This window comes from Podarcis bocagei, assembly GCF_964188305.1.
Source record: "Podarcis bocagei genome assembly, chromosome: 1".
NCBI lineage: Eukaryota > Metazoa > Chordata > Lepidosauria > Squamata > Lacertidae > Podarcis > Podarcis bocagei.
This window is the reverse complement of record NC_138125.1, coordinates 42,027,333-42,048,303: the sequence shown is the minus strand read 5'-3', so window position 1 is coordinate 42,048,303 and position 20,971 is coordinate 42,027,333. Positions and strand designations below refer to the sequence as shown.

Below are 20,971 nucleotides of genomic sequence, written 5' to 3'. Positions count from 1 at the left end.
TCTGGTGGCACGTACACGCCAGTTAGCATAACAGCTGTGAACTCCCTAGGGAGATAGACTGGTCTACATTTAACAGCCACATATTCCAAATCCGGTGAACAGTGACTACCCACAATCTTAGAATTATTGGACCAGCATTTGTTCACATATACACACAGCCCCCCTCCTTTGGTTTTTCCGAAGTCCATGCCTCGGTCCTGACGATGTACCGCACAGCCTTCCAACTGAATAGCTGTGTCTGGTATGGACGGTTGAAGCCATGTCTCAATGACAAATAAAACGCAGCAATCTTTTACAAGGCTATTCTTTGCTGCCTGCAGCCTCAATTCATCCATCTTGTTGGCAAGAGATCTCACATTAGCAAGAAATATGCTAGGGAGTGGTGGCTTAGATGGACTCCTCTGTAAGGCCCAGAGGGTCTGTAAGGCTGGGCCTCTGTAAGGCCCAGCAGAGAATTTATTTCCTCAGACTTTTAAAAAAGAACAATCTGAGTGAGAGACTGCTGGTGTCCTTCTACCGAGGCTCCATAGAGAGCATTCTTACATACTGTATTTGTGCTTGGTTCTCCAGTTGTACAGCTAGAGAGAGGAAGGTGCTCCAGAAGGTCATAACCACAGCCCAAAGGATTATTGGTCACCCTCTCCCACCTTTGGAAGAACTGTACGGTTCCCGTTGCCTTAGGAAAGCAAACAACATCCTGCAGGATCCATCTCACCCGGGATACAGTCTGTTTGCACTACTGCCTTCTGGCAGGAGGTATAGAAACATCAAGTCAAGGACAAATAGACTGAAAAACAGTTTCTATCCGAGAGCTGTGGCCTTTTTGAATGCTGTAACTCGATAGTGAGATCTGGGAGTTTTTGGGGGTGGGTGTGGGTGTGGTTGGAAGGTGGTTTGTTTGGTTGTTGTTGTTGTTTTGCTTTTACTGTTTTTAAGGGATGGCATCCAATTTCGTTGCACTTGTGCAATGTTGCACTAGTGTAATGACAATAAAGAATCTATCTATCTATCTATCTATCTATCTATCTATCTATCTATCTATCTATCTATAAATAGGTACCGCTCCGGCGGGAAGGTAAACGGCATTTCCATGTGCAGCTCTGGTTCGCCAGAAGCGGCTTAGTCATGACTGGACCTAATGGTCAGTGGTCTCTTTACCTTTACCTTACAATAGCGCCCACCTGCGGTCTGGGGCAGGCAGGCTGAAAAAAGCCCTGGAAAAGATAAAGTGGAATCCCTGCCACACATTGGGACTTGCCTGTCTCTTTGCCCCCCATTATAGTCCCCTGCACCCCACAAAAAATCCCTCTGTGTTGGCATGGGATGGGGGCTGCAGCAGGATGGGCAAACTGGAGAAATTCAACAGCGCTGCCTTGTTCAAAAGGAAGTGCTTTTCCACTCACTCCAGGCATCTCTGAATCCAAGCCAATAGATTCCTATCCCACTACGGATATTAATTTACTCAGCGTTGCCAAGATGCAACTGATGAAGTGAACTCTGGCCCATGAAAGTCAATGTCACAATAAATGTGTTGAGCCTTTAAGGTGCCACGAGATTTTTCTGTTTTTGTATTTACAGCAACAGACTAACACATTCACCCCTTTGGAAATTGGTTGTCTGAGAGATACATATTTTAGACAGATAAATATGACAGTTCCTCTGAAAATATGTTGGATGCTCGCTCCTGAGTAAGTGGAGTCGGAATTTGGAAATATGAAGATGGGCTTCCGGGCATGCCTAACAACTGAAAGGAAAAGGCCCCAACTCTGCCCCCACAATCTGGCAAATATGTCACAGCAAAGAATGCAAAGACAAGTCTGCTTGCAACAAGAGATTGAGAAATGCTTGACTGTATTGAATTTCTGTGGGTTTCTCTTTTAAAGTCAAATCAGTAACTAAATAAACAAAAAATAAATCAATAATGGTTTCAATCAAAATGGGTTTGGTGTCAGGTCCCCACCGCCAATAGCTATTTCTACCGCACTGAAGCTGTGGCTTCCACGGTCACAGGGGCCTGCTTTTCCCCTGAAATGTGGCAGTGTGTACTACTTTTGTGAATTATCTTATAGTAGGGCCAGCCCAGCTTATTACTCATTTTGTTCTTCCCAGTAAACCATAAACTGCTTTCACTGTTTAGTTAGAAGTTATGGGTCACATCTGGCCAATTGTTTGGCTGACGGTGTACGTTTGTTTTTAATAAAATTATTAATGAATACTGATTCACTCTAAAAACAGTGGTTCTCAAGCTTTTTCCCCTGGACCACACTTTCAGAATAAAAATTTGCTCATGCCACTACCTTAGATTGCTTTTAAAGAATACTAGACAAATTAATGGAAGGCAAGCCTAGCTATCAGGGAAGAACTATAGCTTCTTTGTGTGCGGAAGGTTCCAGATTCAATCCCTGTCAGCTCCAGGCTTGGCTGGGAGACTCCTGTCTGGAACCCTGGAGAGAAACTGCCAGCAATGCCCACATACAGAGCACTGAACTGGGCGAACTAATTATTTCACTTGGTTTATGGCAGGCTTTATTTTTTTTTACCACAATACTTAAAAAGAAGCTTACGATTCAGTAGCAGTATACTAGTTGCTGGAGGAATAACAGCAAGTGGGGAAGTGGTTCTTATCTTTCAAAGTGCCCACCAAGCTATCAGTGAAGCTTTCAGGTGAGCCCATTACCATGTTCACATAGGGTTCACATAGAACAGTGAGTTTTTTAAAACTTGGTTTATAGTTCTGATCAGTTTATGTCATCTGATTCTCCAAACAATTTATGTCATCTGATTCTCCGAAATAGGTAGCAGCAGTGGCGTAGCGTGGGTTATCAGCACCCGGGGCAAGGCAAGTAATTTGCGCCCCCTAACCCATGGATTTGTGCCCCCTAACCCGTGGATTTGCGCCCCCTAACCCGTGGATTTCCCTAACCCCCAGATGTTGCGCCCGGTGCGGCCGGCCCCCCTGCACCCCCCACGCTACGCCACTGGGTAGCAGTCTACCTATTTTAAGGAAGCAGGTTTGTTTTTTGGGGAAACCAGATGGGTGAGCCAGATGGACGGGGTATTCATAATAATAATAATAATAATAATAATAATAATAATAATAATAAAGCAAAAAAGAAAAGGAAAATGTGAAGCCAGTCCTGTGGAGTGTAGAAGAAGAGAAAACAACTCATCTGGTTCAACTCTTGGAATAACTGATGAACACATGGCTGTGTGATGATTATGGAAAGAGAACGCTGGACTTAGCATAGCAGATGACTAATAGGCAAGCTCTATTCCACCACACAGCCTTAGGCCAGCCAACTCCTCTCCTGGCCCAGGAAGTAGAGTGTCATATCTTGCACTCACATTTCCCAGTGTCCTCAGGGCTAATGCAGTTAATTGATCTCAAAGTACACAAGAGAGGACAGATCAATACTCCCCCCCCCCTTTAAAAACAAAAAGCATGCAACAAAGAGAGAAAAGGGCACCCATACTTAGTGTGTTTTCAAAGCTCAGCAAATGAATGCTTTAAATACGTTTTAAAGCATGAATTCAAGGAGCTTGCATTTTGTTGTCAACACAGAACTCAAATCCATTAATTCCACAGCCATTAAGCATGCACCTTTACAATCCTTGCTGTATTCTTTCCGGCAAGATGATCAGGAGACAGGGAAGCTTGTGTTAATTTTCTTTGCAAAGGCTGTTTGTCAAACCAGGCCATTCATAAGAATGAATATGAGCCCAAAACTTTCAGGACAAAATTAAAAAAATCGGGAGCATGCACTTCCTCTGTCAATACCACCTTTGAGATGGTTTTAGGGAAATTTAGCAGCATTTTATCAGGGGCAGTCTTATATGGTAACCAGGAAGGGGAAATAGGCAGATGTGTGCTTCTGTCCAAAATTACATTGAATCTCACATTTTTCTGCTCTCAGCTTTATCTTATACTTCAGAAAGTAAGCAGTCATAGCAGGGCACTGTGTTGCCAAAGCAAGGCTGCATCCTCTCTGCCCTGCTTGCTCCTGTATCCCATCCACACTCTGTCAATTGATTTGTGGCTGCTAACCAATTGACATCTCCACTCAAAGGAAGGGTTGGTAGTCCTTCAGGCACAGCATTCTGGGCAATGTAGGCCAGGAATCTGGCTGCAGTGCCGCAGCTTTGCTGATGTAGCTAGAAATACTTCTCGAGAATAAGTTACTGAAGTAATTTTAAACTTTCAAACTACATTCATGGTTCAGAGTGCTTTTTGGTATTTTTCCCCAGTATGTTGACATTGCCAAGGCAAAACAAAAATGTAAAGAATAGCAAACTTAAATAAACTGATACTGTGATTCCATCAGCCATGTCTGGATTACTCTTTTGGATGTTCTTTTCTTATTGAGACTACACAATGTCTCCTAGCAGGATGTGCAGGTGACTTAATAGGCTTATTGCATTTGATCCAGAGGACAGGTCAGTGACTGAGTGAAGTTTTTAACTCAGACAGAAGACACGGCCAAATGAGATAGGGAATAAATGATAGTAAATTTCAAACCAAAACTGTACTTCCGCCACTGCCTCTTTGGAAAGCTAACAGATAACATTTTGCAGTAAAGTCCATTTCTGTTTATTTTCTTCCTTTCCCCCCCTGGATCCTTGGAAATTGTAAAAGCAAGATCTTGATTTCACCACAGTAGCTTATTAAGGTCTAGTTTTACATGCAGCCGCTGGGAGAGATCATCAGGAGGTTTGGGCTGAGTGTTCATCAGTATGCGGATGATACCCAGCTCTACCTCTCTTTTAAATCAGAACCAGTGAAGGCGGTGAAGGTCCTGCGTGAGTGTCTGGAGGCGGTTGGAAGATGGATGGCGGCTAACAGATTGAGGTTGAATCCTGACAAGACAGAAGTACTGTTTTTGGGGGACAGGAGGCGGGCAGGTGTGGAGGATTCCCTGGTCCTGAATGGGGTAACTGTGCCCCTGAAGGACCAGGTGCGCAGCCTGGGAGTCATTTTGGACTCACAGCTGTCCATGGAGGCACAGGTCAAATTTGTGTCCAGGGCAGCTGTTTACCAGCTCCATCTGGTACGTAGGCTGAGACCCTATCTGCCTGCGGACTGTCTCGCCAGAGTGGTGCATGCTCTGGTTATCTCCCGCTTGGACTACTGCAATGCGCTCTATGTGGGGCTACCTTTGAAGGTGACTCGGAAACTACAACTAATCCAGAATGCGGCAGCTAGACTGGTGACTGGGGGCGGCCGCCGGGACCATATAACACCGGTCTTGAAAGACCTACATTGGCTCCCAGTACGTTTCCGAGCACAATTCAAAGTGTTGGTGCTGACCTTTAAAGCCCTAAACGGCCTCGGTCCAGTATACCTGAAAGAGCGTCTCCACCACCATCATTCTGCCCGGACGCTGAGGTCCAGCGCCGAGGGCCTTCTGGCGGCTCCCTCATTGTGAGAAGCAAAGCTACAGGGAACCAGGCAGAGGGCCTTCTCGGTAGTGGCGCCCGCCCTGTGGAACGCCCTTCCAGCAGATGTCAAAGCGATAAACAACTACCTGACATTCAGAAGACATCTTAAGGCAGCCCTGTTCAGGGAAGTTTTTAACATGTGATATTTTACTGTATTTTTGGTTTTTATGGAAGCCGCCCAGAGTGGCTGGGGAAGCCCAGCCAGATGGGCGGGGTATAAATAATAAATTATTATTATTATTATTATTACTTGTGATTTTAATTCCCTTTTAGGTGAAAAGTTAATGTAACCAGTGACTTTTGATCAATATAATTATTGATTATCCTAAATTAATTTCTGGTGTTCTTCTGAAATGGGATATAACTTCTGAAAAGTTAAATCTATCTGCTAGTACATTCCTTCCTGCACTTAAATATTAACAGAAAGACAGAAACCGGGCAAGCTTTGCTGACAAAGCATGGGCCGGTTTACTAAGATTTGCTTAGTTCACACACACACACACACACACACACACACACACACACAGCCTAGACGATGGCAAGGCAGTATCTCTTGGCTTCTCATATTCCTCCTTCCCTTTTCTATTTTTATCCCTTGACTCATACCCCCAAAGAACTTCTACCACTGCCCCTCCACATCTTGTTCCTCTTTTCAGTACAATTAAAAAGAAATAACTTTGTGCCTCTTAAGAATAAAAATGGTTTTAACAGTTCCTCGTGGCTTTCAGCTGGAAAATTGTATCTGATGCATCAGAACCTCAGTTCCTGTTTCCCAGGGATCAAATGTTACTGTATATAGGCATTTGGGAATTCTGTCGACTGAACAATGGGGTTGCTGAAGATGTGATTTACAGTGGTACTGCAATATGATCTGGTTTTAAAGTCTGTGCAACTTAATGTTGCTAGCCATAAATATTTGAATAAGTTTATAATACAGTGGTGCCTCGCAAGACGAAAAGAATCCGTTCCGCGAGTCTCTTCGTCTTGCGGTTTTTTCGTCTTGCGAAGCAAGCCCATCAGCGGCTTAGTGGATTAGCGCTATTAGCGGCTTAGCGGATCAGCTGATAAGCGGCTTAGCGGCTTAGGATCAGATGATAAGCGGCTTAGCGGCTTGGGAAAAAGGGGGGAGAGGAAAAAAAACCCCGCAGAAACTCGCAAGACATTTTCGTCTTGCGAAGCAAGCCCATAGGAAATTCATTTTGCAAAGCACCTCCAAAACGGAAAACCCTTTCGTCTAGCGGGTTTTCCGTCTTGCGAGGCATTCGTCTTGCGGGGCACCACTGTATTCAGTGCTCAGGCTAGAGAACATGGATGTAACTTAAGTGGTCGTGTAACTCTTGGGGAAGTAATAGGGGAAGGACAGCTAACTAATGTACCTAATGGAGACCATGGGAATTGTTTCCCTAAAGTCACCTTCCCCAGAAACACTAACCTTATTTATGGATTTTCTGTCTCTTCTGTCCTCTAAATGGGCGGGAAACACAAGAGAATAAAATAAAATTAAATTAAAATTAAAGCAAGCATTTAAAAGGGGTTAAAACACAAAAACAATAAAACTCAGTGAAACATCTGAAGCAAATTCAAGAACAAATTTAATCTTGCACATCCCTTGTGACAATACCCCTCTCCGTGTGGACCTTTTGGAGCAGTATATGTGGCAGCCAGAACCTCCAAATAATAATGGCACTTCTGGATCATATCAAGGAAACCTGCTTCTTGCCATGGCCAGATGTCTCTGGAAGTCCACAGAGAGGTCATTACAGAAAGTCACCCACTGTGTGTCCATATTTAGAAGAGAAAAACAACTACCAGACTTTTAGAAGACATCTGAAGGCAGCCCTGTTTAGGGAAGCTTTTCATGTTTAATAGACTATTGTATTTTAATATTTTGTTGGAAGCCACCCAGAGTGGCTGGGGAAACCCAGCCAGATGGGCGGGGTATAAATTATAATAATAATTAGGAGTCCTGTGAGGGCAATGGTAGTTAGATCAAGGCTCCAGGGCATGGATTCTATGCAAATCCTCAGTGCCGCATGACTCCAAAATGTAGCCCAATAACTTGAGGGAAGGTAAGGGATGCAGGAATATAGGATCTGCAGCTGCCCAGAAAACAATGCTGCCCAACCCCACTAAAATATGAGTAAAGATCAATATTGCACAAAGGGTCAGTTTTTGTTTCATATTTGGTATCTGGTTAATGTAAGAACATAAGAAATGCCATGCTGGATCAGACCAAAGTTCCATCTAGTACAGTGTTTCTCAACCTGTAAGTCCCCAGATGTTGTTGGACTACAACTCCCATCATTCCTAGCCAGTGGTTAGGGATGATGGGAGTTGTAGTCCAACATCTGGGGACCTACAGGTTGAGAAACACTGATCATCCTGCTCTCACAATGGCCCACCAATGGCAAGCCTGCAAGCAGGACCTGAACACAACAGCTGACCCAGATACTTATGAAACAGGCCTTGAATCGCTTGAGAGGGACACATGTGCATCCGACTTGCTCCTTTTCCATAGCAAAATACACTAAGGTGGCAAACTGGGGAAAGATTGGTGGTACTTTTGGATATTTGACCAAGAAAAACAATTACTTACTTGAAAGCCTAGGCTAGACTCAACAATTTAAATTGGTGTATTTTAAACCACAGAGCCTAGGACTTGCCAATCAGAAGGTCGGCGGTTCGAATCCCCATGACGGGGTGAGCTCCCGTTGCTTGGTCCCTGCTCCTGCCAACCTAGCAGTTCGAAAGTACGTCTAAGTGCAAGTAGATAAATAGGTACCGCTCTGGCGGGAAGGTAAACTGCGTTTCCGTTTGCTGCTCTGGTTCGCCAGAAGCGGCTTGGTCATGCTGGCCACATGACCCGGAAGCTGTATGCCGGCTCCCTTGGCCAATAAAGCGAGATGAGCGCCGCAACCCCAGAGTCGGCCACGACTGGACCTAATGGTCAGGGGTCCCTTTACCTTTACCTATCTGTACACAAGGTTAGAATGTAAAAAGAAAAAAGGAAGCTGCCAAGAACACCACTGCTTTGTGTATGTATGCCAAAAAACACACCACAGCTCACTTTAGAAAGGTGTAATGTATGCAGAGGAGGGCGACCAAGATGATAAAAGTTCTGAAAACCAAGACTTATGAGGAGTGGTTGAGGGAACTGGGTACGTTTGGCCTTGAAAAGAGGAGACCAAGATTGGATATGATAGCCATCTTCAAATATCGAAAGGGCTGTCACATGGAAGATGCAGCCAGCTTGTTTTCTCCTGTGGCGGGTAGGACCTGAATGGCCTCAAGTCACAAGCAAGGAGATTCCGACTAAACATCAGGAAGAACTTTTTAACTGTAATAACTCTTCAACAGTGGAAAAGATTCCCTTGGAACGTGGTAGATTCTCCGTCCTTGGTTTTTAAGCAGAGGTTGGATGGACATCTGTCAGGGATGCTTTAGCTGAGATTTCTGCATTGCAGGGGGTTGGACTAGATTGCCCTCAGGGTCACTTCTACAATTTTATTATTTTATGCAAGGCAGTAGGCCCATGTTGCTGAATCCATCTTAATGCTACACAATTCTGAAAGGTACTCTTCTGCACCAATATTTTCCTCTTTCCCTGCTCTGAGCCATCCCAAAAGTGAAATACAAAAACACATGACATATCTCCCTTTAATTTCATGATAGTTTTAATCAGGTAATTGCAGGAAAACATTGAAACTTAAATCTGTTTTATGATATTATCCAGTATGGCAACTTACAAAGGGTATGATAACAAAACAGTTAAAACTCGTATGTGTATTTACATTATGTCCTCAAGGTAACCAGCTATATTCTTATACATAGAAAGAAATACATCTATGGCATGGAATTAAAACTTAAACCTACATCATTTAGTAGAAAGAGATAGCAATTAATATTTTAATGGAAATAATATACAAGTGAGGCACTTTTTTGAGGTCAATAGGGTGGAAAGCAAATTGCACGAAGCAAAATATTCACAAACAAGAGGGAGGGGAAAAAACCTATGTACAGATTATGCTGCAGCTTCCAATACAAAGTTTTCCCCACTAGGTTGTTTTAATTTTCAAAGCTAACCACAGCTATTGCAGTTAAGATGCTGGGGGGGGGGGGAGGGAGATGCCATTTAAATGCTACTTCATCAGTGCACCAAAAAGCAAATGAAAGTTTTAACCACCAGGCTGCCAACTTTAATAGTACTAATTGGAATACTAAACCATCTCCTTCATTCTTCTCCCTCAAGAGTGTGTGGACCACTGTAGACTCCATATATACAGAGTTCTATGTTCTCTGGAGATCGAAAGACCAACACAAACATTGTGTATTATTTACATGGGGAGTTCTTGAGGTTTTTCTTCCTTGTACACACATACAGGATTACTCACAGAAAGATTATAGAAGAAAAATGGGAATGTTGCATTCCAGCATGCAAAAATATCTGAAATTGCTGTTTGAAAGTGTGCAGTTTGGTCAATACAGAAGTCTGTGCTCTAGATCTAAATTTGCTTTGAACTTGGGCACCACTTTTAAAGTATCTGCGTCCTCTGAGACCTTCTGACCCAGCAATAATAAGTCTCTTCCACAGGCGAGATTGCAGGTAATGAAGCTGCTATATGCAAGGATCTGTATACACTAGGGCACAAATCTTAACATTGGTTCTGAAGGAGGAACAGAAGGTTTCTCAAAAAATCATGCAAATTCAAAATTCTGTTGGGATGAGAAGTGAAGTAAAGGTGACACTACCTCCAAACAACTTTAATGTGCAACGCTTAGGGGCCCAGAACATTCAAGTGCCCAAGGTGTTGGCTGGTGGGGAAAATACACACAGTTCACTTTCTGAACACAATGCATTCCCAGGAAATTGTTAGGCAAGCATTCACACAGTGAGTTGGCGATTTCCATTTCCTATGGGAACATTTCTAATCCGTAATCTCTCTCCCCTCTGCCCAAAATGGCTGCAGCCAGCCAGCAAAATAGAGCATAGCTGTCAACGTTTCCCCTTTTTAAAGGGAAATTCCCTTATTCCGAATAGGATTCCTCGCAAGAAAAGGGGAAAGTTGGCAGCTATGAAATAGAGACAAATGAAAAACTGATCTGTCTGCACTCTCTCTGTATGGTTTCTTCCCAAAAATGGCTGCCGTACACCAGCACAGCACTAACATGTAAGGAAGTGGGCAAACTCCAGCTATTCAAATAACTGAATCAGCTGTGAATAACTGTGTTTAGATAAGTGAATTTCTGCATAACAAACAGGTGGATAGCGGGACACGTGTGGTACAACTCATGACTGTTTTCATTCAAGTTCAAGGCCCTAAGTTTTAGAACTACTGGCTCAGAGATTTCTACAGTGGTGCCCCGCAAGACGAATGCCTCGCAAGATGGAAAACCCGCTAGACGAAAGGGTTTTCTGTTTTTGAGCTGCTTCGCAAGACGAATTTCCCTATGGGCTTGCTTCGCAAGACGAAAATGTCTTGCGAGTGTTCCGATTTTTTTCCACTCCCCCCCTTTTCCTAAGCCGCTAATAGCCTTTTAGCCGCTAAGCCTTTAATAGCCGCTAATCTGCTAATAGCGCTAATCCACTAAGCCGCTAATAGGGTTGCTTCGCAAGACGAAAAAACCGCTAGACGAAGAGACTCGCGGAACGGATTATTTTCGTCTTGCGAGGCACCACTGTATATGAAACAGAAACGTAGGCTTTTGTGGGGATTTATTTTTTTAACAACAAAATAATATAGAAAAGTTAAAGGCTCACTGTTTTGCAAGGTGGGATATAATCTTCTAAACTTTCAAGAATGACTCTTCTGGAATAAGACCAACAATGTCAATTAACAGGATGCGGGGTGGGGTGGGGAGGAACCAGAAACTTCCAGCTATTGTTTTATTTTGGTCTGGAACATTTGCATTTCCACAAAGCCTGATAGTAAGAATGTCTTGTTTTACACTACTGGACTTTCAATGGGACATGTTTATTAATTCAATTGTGTCTGAAACAACTGCAGTTGCTGAAATTGCACGGATCTCTTTCCATCCCCTACTTTGGCATTGATGTTTTAAACAACTATCAGAGAAAATGTGTGTGTGTGTGTGTGTGTGTGTGTGTAGGCTGCATGAATAAAGTTAAGTTTCCTAAATCATGTTTGTCCAGTAGGTGGTACCCTAATGTTATAGCTAGCTGCTTTCACCTCAGACAGAACACTCCTTCTTTCAGGTAGCACCTTTTAGGAGGCTGAAACCTGAACATCCTTCGGCAATTACTGCACATGAGTTGATATAGGCTTGGAGAAAAGTCCCTCATTACATTACACCTTAAAAGGCACCTGAATTTACATGCTTTACAGTAAACCTCTTATCTGTTGACTCTTTGTCCCTAACCCAGCCTCCTTCTGAGAAAGCAGGGTGAAAAGATAAAATGCACACAGGGGGCACAATCTGATTTAAAGACAAAAAAAATTAAGTGCACTGAAATCCATGAGATTCAACAAAACAACTCCATGGCGGATTCTATGAATTAGAATTAGTGGATTGAGAAGTGGTGATTCAATGGTTTGTTCCAGGAAAATAGAGCCATACATCATTTCTTAGTTTAATCACTGGCATCCCCAGTTAAAAAAGCACCTCAGTTAGCAGAGCTGAGCAGCAGGTCTGCCTGAGATCTTGAAAGATGACCACTAATTTGAGCACAGAGATGGATTATCCCGTGGTCTGACTCCCTATAAGGCAACTTCATATGTGAGTTGGCCACAGTTAGTTAAGAAATTCCCCTGTTAAAGCAAAACATACAGAAATGTGGCCGACATCACACAATCCATGAAACCAGATACTGAACCGATGCAATTATTTCAAATTAGATCAGTTGCAAATAACACAACCTATATACCAGTATCCATATTAATTTGTATTTTTTTTAAAAAAAACAAAATAGGAATAATATTTCTTCAAGAGTAAAGGATAGTAAATGTTTAGCAGCAAAGTGGTTAAATATATACTGAAAATATTAATGCACATATTCAGTAATTTTTTTTAAAGCATATAAGGTTTCACTACTACAAGAACCAAGAGTTGCACTATGTCGATGAGTGCTCATAGAAAATGGTTAGATTCCCAAAGTACGCACATACGCACACATACACACAAAGTTCCAAAGGACTTTTCTGTACAGCCAGCAAGTTCTTTTCTTGGGTTGTTGATACCATGCTCCATTTTTAATTAAAAGCATAATGTTTTAGTAAATGCTATATTCACAAGATGCAGGTCCTATGTCAACAGTGAAATGCAGGTTACGAATCTCTGTCTCGTTTTTGTTTGTATATTTGGAAAAAAAGTTAACAGTCTATCTAGGCAACCAAGTTTAGCTCAATATGTGAAGCGTGAAAGTCTTCTGGAGCAGCAGCTCTCAAATATATATAAAAGGAAAGGATTTAAAGAGATTGCTGCTACAGTGTCGTGTTTGCTGACTTCGGTTATCCATACAGGCTTTTTTTTTAAAGTACAAAACTAGAAAGGAGCTCTTAACTTCTATAGTTATCAATATATTTGTCTTCTTTTCAATGTGAAATAATACTTCAAGATGATCTATGTACATAACGTTGTCAGTTCAAGCTGTCATATAAATATAAATGCTTTCTTTAAAAAAGTATTTTACAGATAGTGTTATATACAGTTGTTCAGTTTGATACCTGGGCTCTGAGAAGAGGAGGGGAAGGAAAGATTCCTGTGATTGAACATGGTCTTCGGAAGAAAATAAACCAAAACATTTCACTGGGGGGGAAATGCATAGAAATAAAAGAAAAGGTAGTGTGCAATTATAATTTTAATCGTAAGAGCATATTAAACACATGGTTTTTCCCCTCCACCCATTAACGATTTTGAATGAATGACTGCTTCACTGCTTTAGAGAGTTTTATTAATTAAAAACCTGTATACTCAGCTATGTTATATGATGGATGACATTTAGAAATTTCCCCAAATTGGTATTTAGAGCACATAGCCAAATGTTAAGTTAAACATTCATTATTAATATGCTACAACAAAGACAAAATAAAACCCACTTCCATTCACAAGAAATTCATTTGCTTTTCCCTACCTGGGTTATAGTTTGATGTACGGAGTATTGTAAATTTCTGATAGGCCAAATAAGATTAGAATAATGGATGCTTTTTTGTTCTTTTGCTAGTTTGAAGTAATAATTGGTACCGTTGAATTGCATGATAAATATATATATATATATATTTTATGACAATTATTTTGTTGTATTTTTCTTTCCTCAAACATCTGAAATCAAGGAAACCCTAGAAGAAAATTTGCTGGTTGAGAAAGGAAAAAACCTCCTTTGCCATTTTGCTGAATACAGAGTAATTTATATATAAAAATAAATGTTATGTTCTTATAAGAGCATTAGACAATTACACCTGTGCTTAACAAAACATTGGTCATTCAAGACTACAATAATTAATATTTTAAAGGCTTTCAGATTACCAGAATGTACAGAGAGAACTCAATACAAAAATGTAGCTGAAGGGAAACAAGACTGAAAATATTGATTTGTCCATTTTGAATAGAAATGCTACTAAGTTAACTAGTTAAATATCGAGAAATACTACCATGGAATGTGACTGGAAATGTGGTCCATAACTGTGTTGCAACTGGAAAGGGTAAGGAAGATTTAATAATTCGTACCATATATTTTGTTAAATATAAACATTTGTTATTTGTACATAAAGTTGTTTCCAAAAAACTATTTATAAGCAATTTAGTTGCATTTAAAATCAATTTAGTTTCTTGCAGTCACCAAGTTTTAAACTTTCCTTAGTTTTAAATCAGCTCTCGCTACTGCAGGTTGAGTTAAATTTTCTGCTAAATAGATTCTTTCAACAGCCCCCATCACCTAACCTCAATATGTACAAATTGCTGAAGTTGATCCCTTATAGTACGGACTGCAGTTTATACTTCTTTCAACCACCAATCGTTAAGAAAAGGCTTTCCTTTCGCAAGAACTCCCGACGCAACTTGCACCATGCACTTAAAAGCAGATCATTCGGCGTGGCCAGCATTCCTACAGTGCAACAAGTTCTGATGCTTCTTTCAGAATTGACCTTTCATACACGACAGGTTTCCCCCTTCTGCTTGCCAAATGCTTCCACGAGTTAGATACTTCCTGAAAATAAAGACGTTGTTAGCCCAAACTTGGTACCGGACTGGTTCATCCAGCCGCTTTATGCTTCCCTCCGCAGCATCCACAGACCTCACCACAATGGTGGCACGCTCTTAAGGGGAGGTAGCAGCACATACACGGCGCAATGAAAGACAACGTGACAAGGGCGAGCCATCGCAAGCAGAACTTGTCGTCGCTAGTGTCACAAGAGCAGGGGTCAGAGAAATCCCCCTCCGAGTCTGACATACAATGGTAAAGCATGCTCTCAGCACAAAGCATGCAGCTAACTTGATAGATGCATCTCTTGATGGGATCGGGAGCATCCTGGCATTTGCCCCGGCCATTCTCTTCATGATTAAACCTTTCCTGGCAGTATATGCAGCGAGAGCGCTCCCCGTCCTCTTTCCTCCTTTTCGACTTTTTCAATTTGAACGAGGAAGGTTGCGTTTTCAGTACCACAGAACACTTGGAATCTTTTAGCGAATTCAACTTAGTTCCGTCCCCGGAAGGGTACAGATAGTCTGGTTTTTTACTATCTGCCTTGGGACACTGCAGTGAGGCGTCGCCTTCATCCCTATCCAAGTCATTTTTCCACATGTCTGGGTGCCTATAGTCTGCATAGCGGCGGATTAAAATGTCACGAGGGTTTATTCGAACAATTTCTTCGTCGTCCTGAAAACTGACATTCCTGACTGGCTTCAGGGGTATCTGAAAGGGAAGTAAGACACTTTGTTTACACACAAGTGTGACAGAATCTCTCAGCACAAGCTGATGATTAAGTACCAGAGAACTTTATTTTCAGGAGGTTTCATCCCTACTTGTTTTCCGTAAACTGAATTGAAGAGTTTCTGACAAAGATGATAGGCAGAGTAATCCAAATGGTGTGTGTGTGGGTGGGGGTGGGGTTATGGGGGGCAGAACTCAAAATGGATGAACTGCCATTTCCCATCTGGGCTTGCATTGGTAAGACAAAAAGTGGTGGCGGGTGCATTTTCCTTTTCCTGTTCAGTACAATGATTCCTGCAATTCATGGGTCACCCTCCTTGGAATCACAGGATTGCAGCTTCATGAAATCTATTCATATTTAATGCTGATTAGGCACCTTAACAATTAAATGCTATACAAAGGTATTCACAACCCTGCATCCCTCCCCTAAATGCCCATCGTAGGTCACCTAAGACATGAAAGGAATGAGGAGATGGAAAGCTCAAGCAAATGAAAAACAAAAACCACGAAGAAAAGAGGGTGAGTGCAAATTGGGGGTGGGAGGGAAAGAGTTGACCAGTAATAACATTTGGAAGAAGACAGGAGAAAAACACACACACACACACACACACACACACACACACACACACAGTGTCTTGCTGGCAGGGCACTGGGAAAGGCAGTTAATCTGCCTTTATTTCCTCCACTGCCACCTTTTGGGTTGCTCTGGACAAAAAGGATGGGTCTCAGAAAAGGTAGTGTCTAACAAAGAGCAGGAATTTCAAAAGCAGAAATTATTCAACTCACAATTCTGCTTTAAGAATGTGAAGTAGGATTTGTGAATGCAACACAACACTCTTGAGATAAATGTGAAGCAGACCATTTTCAAACATGGGTGAGACTCAAAAAAGTCTCCAAATGACAAAGTGGAGAATTAGGAGCTCAGGTGATCCATGCTTCTGAAATTCTTGGAACTAGCCCCCAAGTGCAATTCTGTGCATATCTACTCAGAAGTAAGCCCCATTGAGTTTAATAGGACTTACTCTGGGTAGGTGTGACCAGAATTTCAGGCTGCCTGCAGAAAGTGGTTAATTTTAAATCATATTGCAAAGGGTGGAGGATTTCTTACAGGTGTAGAAATAAAAGCCACTTTGCAACTCATGCCTGAATTATTTCAAACTGCTTTTTGAAGAAGCAGTCCTTGATTACTGAAGTACTTGCTTAACAAACACATTAACACTTGTGGTGAGAACTTGTAGCCAGTACCAAAGAAGTTGCTCACTTTGCTGGCACCAATGGAAATCCACAAAACCAAGACAGAAATAACTTTTCCATAACCTTCTAAAGGATCGGCCAGCGATGACAGAAACATCTTTCAGTATTAATGAAAATAAGTTTGCTATAAAGTTTTAGTTTATGAGCAAAGATTAAAAAGCAAACAATCCTTTCCCATCCCTGCCAAGGGCAAAAACAAGACACTCCATTATAGGGCAGAGCAGACTTCTGCTGGAATATTTGAGATTCAAAATGGCTTGGCTCAAAGTAATAAAAATTGTAATCGGTCACCCTTGCCAATGGTTAAAACTGTCTAAACAACTAGAGCAAGCTAAATAGGGAAATCTTTGAAATCTAAGTAGAAGATCACTCTAAAATAAAACAGAGTAATGCAAGCCTAAGCTTCAGTAATAGATTGTTCTGGGCTTTAACTCTGCAAACTTGGGGGCGGGGGAGAGGATGTCAGGAAAATGAGAGATCAGGCTGAAGTCAGACAAAAGCTACTTTGCACAAAACTTTCTTTCTACATAGGTATACAGTACAATGGTGCAGGCAACCCCCCCCCAAAAAAAAACCTTGGGTGGTGGTGTACACAGTAATGCTGGAGTACAGTTGAAGAGCTGCAAGTAGTAGCATTCACAAATATAAATCTTACAAAGTAGACATATGTGATCTTTGCACACCTGCACATGGGAAATTTCCCTAACCCATGTATACTCTAGTGAGAGAAAATCTTATGCCTATATCTGAGGTACTCCAGGATACCTGGGTGCCACAATATAGAATTGTGGGTAAAAGAGGCATAAGATCAACTACAAGGTTAGGAAAGGATAATATTAAATTTATCATGGAGTGCTCTATTTTCACCACAAAGGATTTTAGAGGCTTGACAATAATAAAAAAAGACAACTCACGAATTTAAATGCCAGCAGACATTTTTGTTCTTTCCACCTAAAATCATAACAGTAGACCGACAAAACCAGGGCCTGACTTTGCTTACTAGCCAGCTGCAGTCTGTGGCTATCATTGACCTCTCCTCTCCTCTTGAGAATTTGGGACAGGAGGTCTTGTATTGTTCTGGGCTTCGCTGAGGGCAGAAGCAGTGTGTGTGGCCAGTTCCGCTTCTCCTTGCTCCAGGGCTCAACACAATATGAGACCATCTTGGCTGTGAGTCTTGGAAGACCTGCTCCCTGCCTTGCAGGCCTTTTCCCACCTGGCCCAAGAGGGCAGGGCCTTGGCTGACTCCAGCTACAAAAGCAGAAGTTTTTGTTGGGGGGGCGGGGCGGGTTGTAGCTGATTTTTTTAAATCTTTATTTTAGATATTATGATTTATGTGGAAATTGTCTTTTTGTTGTAAGCTGGCTTGAGCATGGCTTGAACTGTGGAGAGCGAGCACACAAATGAAATTACGTATATGTATATTCTTTCTATCCTCCTGTGAGCCTGGAGGGAAAGGGAGACGCTGGGGGCCTTTTTCTCTGGCAAATGGATTTTTTGAGACCTCATAAAATATTCCTTGACTGACAAAAACATGACTATTTCTTGGGGAGTGTTCCCCAGCTGCTGTAATTTAAAAAAAATAAGCATTTCTACTGCTCAGGTGGAAAACAGAAGACGAGCTTTGTGAAGTGAAGGATTGTTTGGGTGGAGGAGAGGAAGAAATCAATGTCCAGAGCAGGAAGTGGGTGGGACTGTGACACAGACCGAGCTGCTTGCCTGGAGGCAACAATGGAAACTGTAAAAGGGAATAAGAAAACTATGTGGCTGAGAGGCCCAGGAAGGAGGGCAAGTAGCCTGGTAGGGGCTTTAGCATCTTTCGAGAAGCTGTATGGCAGTTGAAAGGAAGGCAGAATAAATGGGACTGAGCAAGTATACGTCAATGAGAAAGGCTGGGTGAGTAAAAATTCCTAAGTGATAGAAGGAATTGTACACAGCAGGCGAGGGAAAAGAGGGAAGTATGCAGATGGGAAGGAAGAGGACAAGGTGGAAGTTGCTGCGACTGCACATATTTGCTCAATTCAGAAGAAATGGGAAGTCATGGTTTCCAGTTGCATGAGCCACACACACCACCACCCCTTTCAGCAGAGAATGGCTTCATTCACACCACAGTTTATTCCCTTTCCCTGATGTTTCCCTGGTAGTTATTTTGCACAGAAAAACTGAGCTTTCACACAACATAAAAGCCACTTCTGAAAATATGTATGAGGATATAGTCTAGCGCTCATTTCCATGTTATTTGATTGCAAACCCCCCCCTCTTACAGCTCCCTCCCCCCAACTCGGAAAACCATGTGATTTTGTGTGGTGATTTTCCTGCTTTTTTCACAGGTTTGTGCCACAGCCGCTCACATGACGAGCTGTGTGGCAGACTACCAGCATGTAGTGCATTCCTTGCCCACTTCAAGGCTAGTATTTCAGCACAGAGTAGCAGAATGGTGGTGGCATGTTGACATCTGTTGATGTCTGTTGCTGGTTCTTGCTGTGTGAATGGCCTTTACCGCAACATGGCCGTATAGGGGTTGAGATATGATGGAACAGGCTTGTGTAGTGTGAAAGGAAAGTTAGAAAAAAAGAAAGAAGCACTAGCCTTATAGTCAGTTAAACTAACACAATAAACCCCACGTGTGAATACAGCCAAAGAGATATCAGAAGCATCTTCTACTTTTAAACAAGCTGCAACTTCCCATGACACTGGAACCCGAAGAACTATAGCTTGTTCAAAAGTGGAAGCCGATGTTTTTAATCTCTTCCTGTAGTCACTTCCACTTTTAAGTCTGGTGCATGAAAGAGGGGAGAGAAGGGAGTACGTGAGCCTGAGGCTTGCCATGGCTCTCTAACATAGTGGAAAAGCTTTGGCTCCCATTATAGGTCTAGCCTAGACAATAAAATAACTAAGCCAAATTTCTGACAGCTGTTTTTTTCTAGTTGCAGAGCTGTTACCTGGTTGGATTGGTTGTGGAAAAATGGTCTTCTTGAGCTGAAATCTTCAAAGGTTGAGGGTCTTATACTTAAGCTTTTGTAAGAATCATTGCTCACTCCAGGTTCATGTTGGAAAAGATGATCTTTCATTAGCAAACTCGGTATGCTTTCTGGAATAGCCTGGGAATGATAATAAATTATAATTCATTTTTTGTTGTTGTTGTGCTTGAGTCATCCCAGCAATTCAGATGGATGACAATGCAGATGACTTCAACTAAAATCAAAACAAGTTGCATGCTAAACATTTACAAAAATTCTATTGTAAACAAATGCCACAGATTACATGCTGGAGGCAGCATTTATGCAGTGTCAAAAATACTTTTAGTATCCCCCTTATGGAATGCTTACTGAATGTACAAGTCACAAACACACCCAGCACAAGAAAAACACTAACAGCCCTTCAGACCTACAATTTCCATGATTGCATGGTATGGATATGGGACCACACAAACTCCATTTCCCAGTTGGTTATTTATACATCTAGAAAACATCACTACAGAGAGGATTGTATGCCATTTCCTTTTCCAAGCAGTGATTGGCACCGAAGACTTGATATTTGTCAACCACCTGACCACCAACTAACCACAGCAATTGCCCCTGGTTCCGACAGATCCCTGAAATAGAGCAGCCAACCGGGTTGGGTGTGTGACTCACTCTCACTTCTGTAATAGAAGGCCACCAAATTGGTGTGGGAAACTGTGATCACCTGAACACTTATTGCAAGACCATAATTAGGGCAAGGATTTCCATGGAATTTAACACTTCAAACAGGCAGAATATATATTCTTATGCCACACCTGCTGTTTTCAGAGTATATGATGGCTGTGCCTTGATGCAGCCTTTGGCAACTTGCAGCTCTTTCAGTCTTAGACAGCTGGTTGGGACTTATGGGAGTTGTAGTCCAAAATACATTGGGACAGGTTGCCTTAATGTGCAAGACACTACACAAAATCTGTTCCTTGGGAAGATGCTCATTTTGTGAGCATGTTTCTGACAAATGTACTTTACATGCTTACACCTTTCTGCACCTTCAACAAAATGAGACTTGTTAGAAGTACTGTTACTGTGCAGATGGGCACTGTATTTAATAGACAAAGATGCTCAGCCACCTCAACAAAAGACAATGTTCTCCACAATTCACTTTTAAGTGTCATTCCTAAGTGATGAAGGTAGTAAATAAGTAGTAAATTCTAAGATAATACAACGAGCAAGTCACTTTTTACAGCTTCCTAGATTGTAGAAAACAGTGCTCATCAGGAGCTGAACCGACTATTGTGAAGTCGGGCAGAATCTAATCAATTGTTGTGGAAGAGCATGTTAACATGCTTGCTATAGACATAAAAGGGTGGGTGGGAGGAAAATAACTTTCCAAACTTGCTACACCAGATGGTGCTGTGGAAAGCTTTTCTGACAAGCACTG

The 20,971-nt window shown here is 42.0% G+C and overlaps 1 protein-coding gene across 1 annotated transcript in view; it reads right to left on the bottom strand.

Moving 5' to 3' along the window:
* Positions 1 to 9,092: 9,092 nt before the first annotated feature.
* SPRED1 (sprouty related EVH1 domain containing 1) overlaps positions 9,093 to 20,971 on the bottom strand; it is a 75,798-nt gene continuing 63,919 nt past the window's right edge. The window contains exons 5-6 of the mRNA XM_081209593.1: positions 19,513 to 19,671; positions 9,093 to 15,301 (exon numbers count right to left, since the gene is read on the bottom strand). Of these exons, the coding sequence (XP_081065719.1) occupies positions 14,642 to 15,301; positions 19,513 to 19,671 (819 nt within the window). The 3' untranslated portion in view covers positions 9,093 to 14,641. The remainder of the gene's footprint in view (positions 15,302 to 19,512; positions 19,672 to 20,971) is intronic.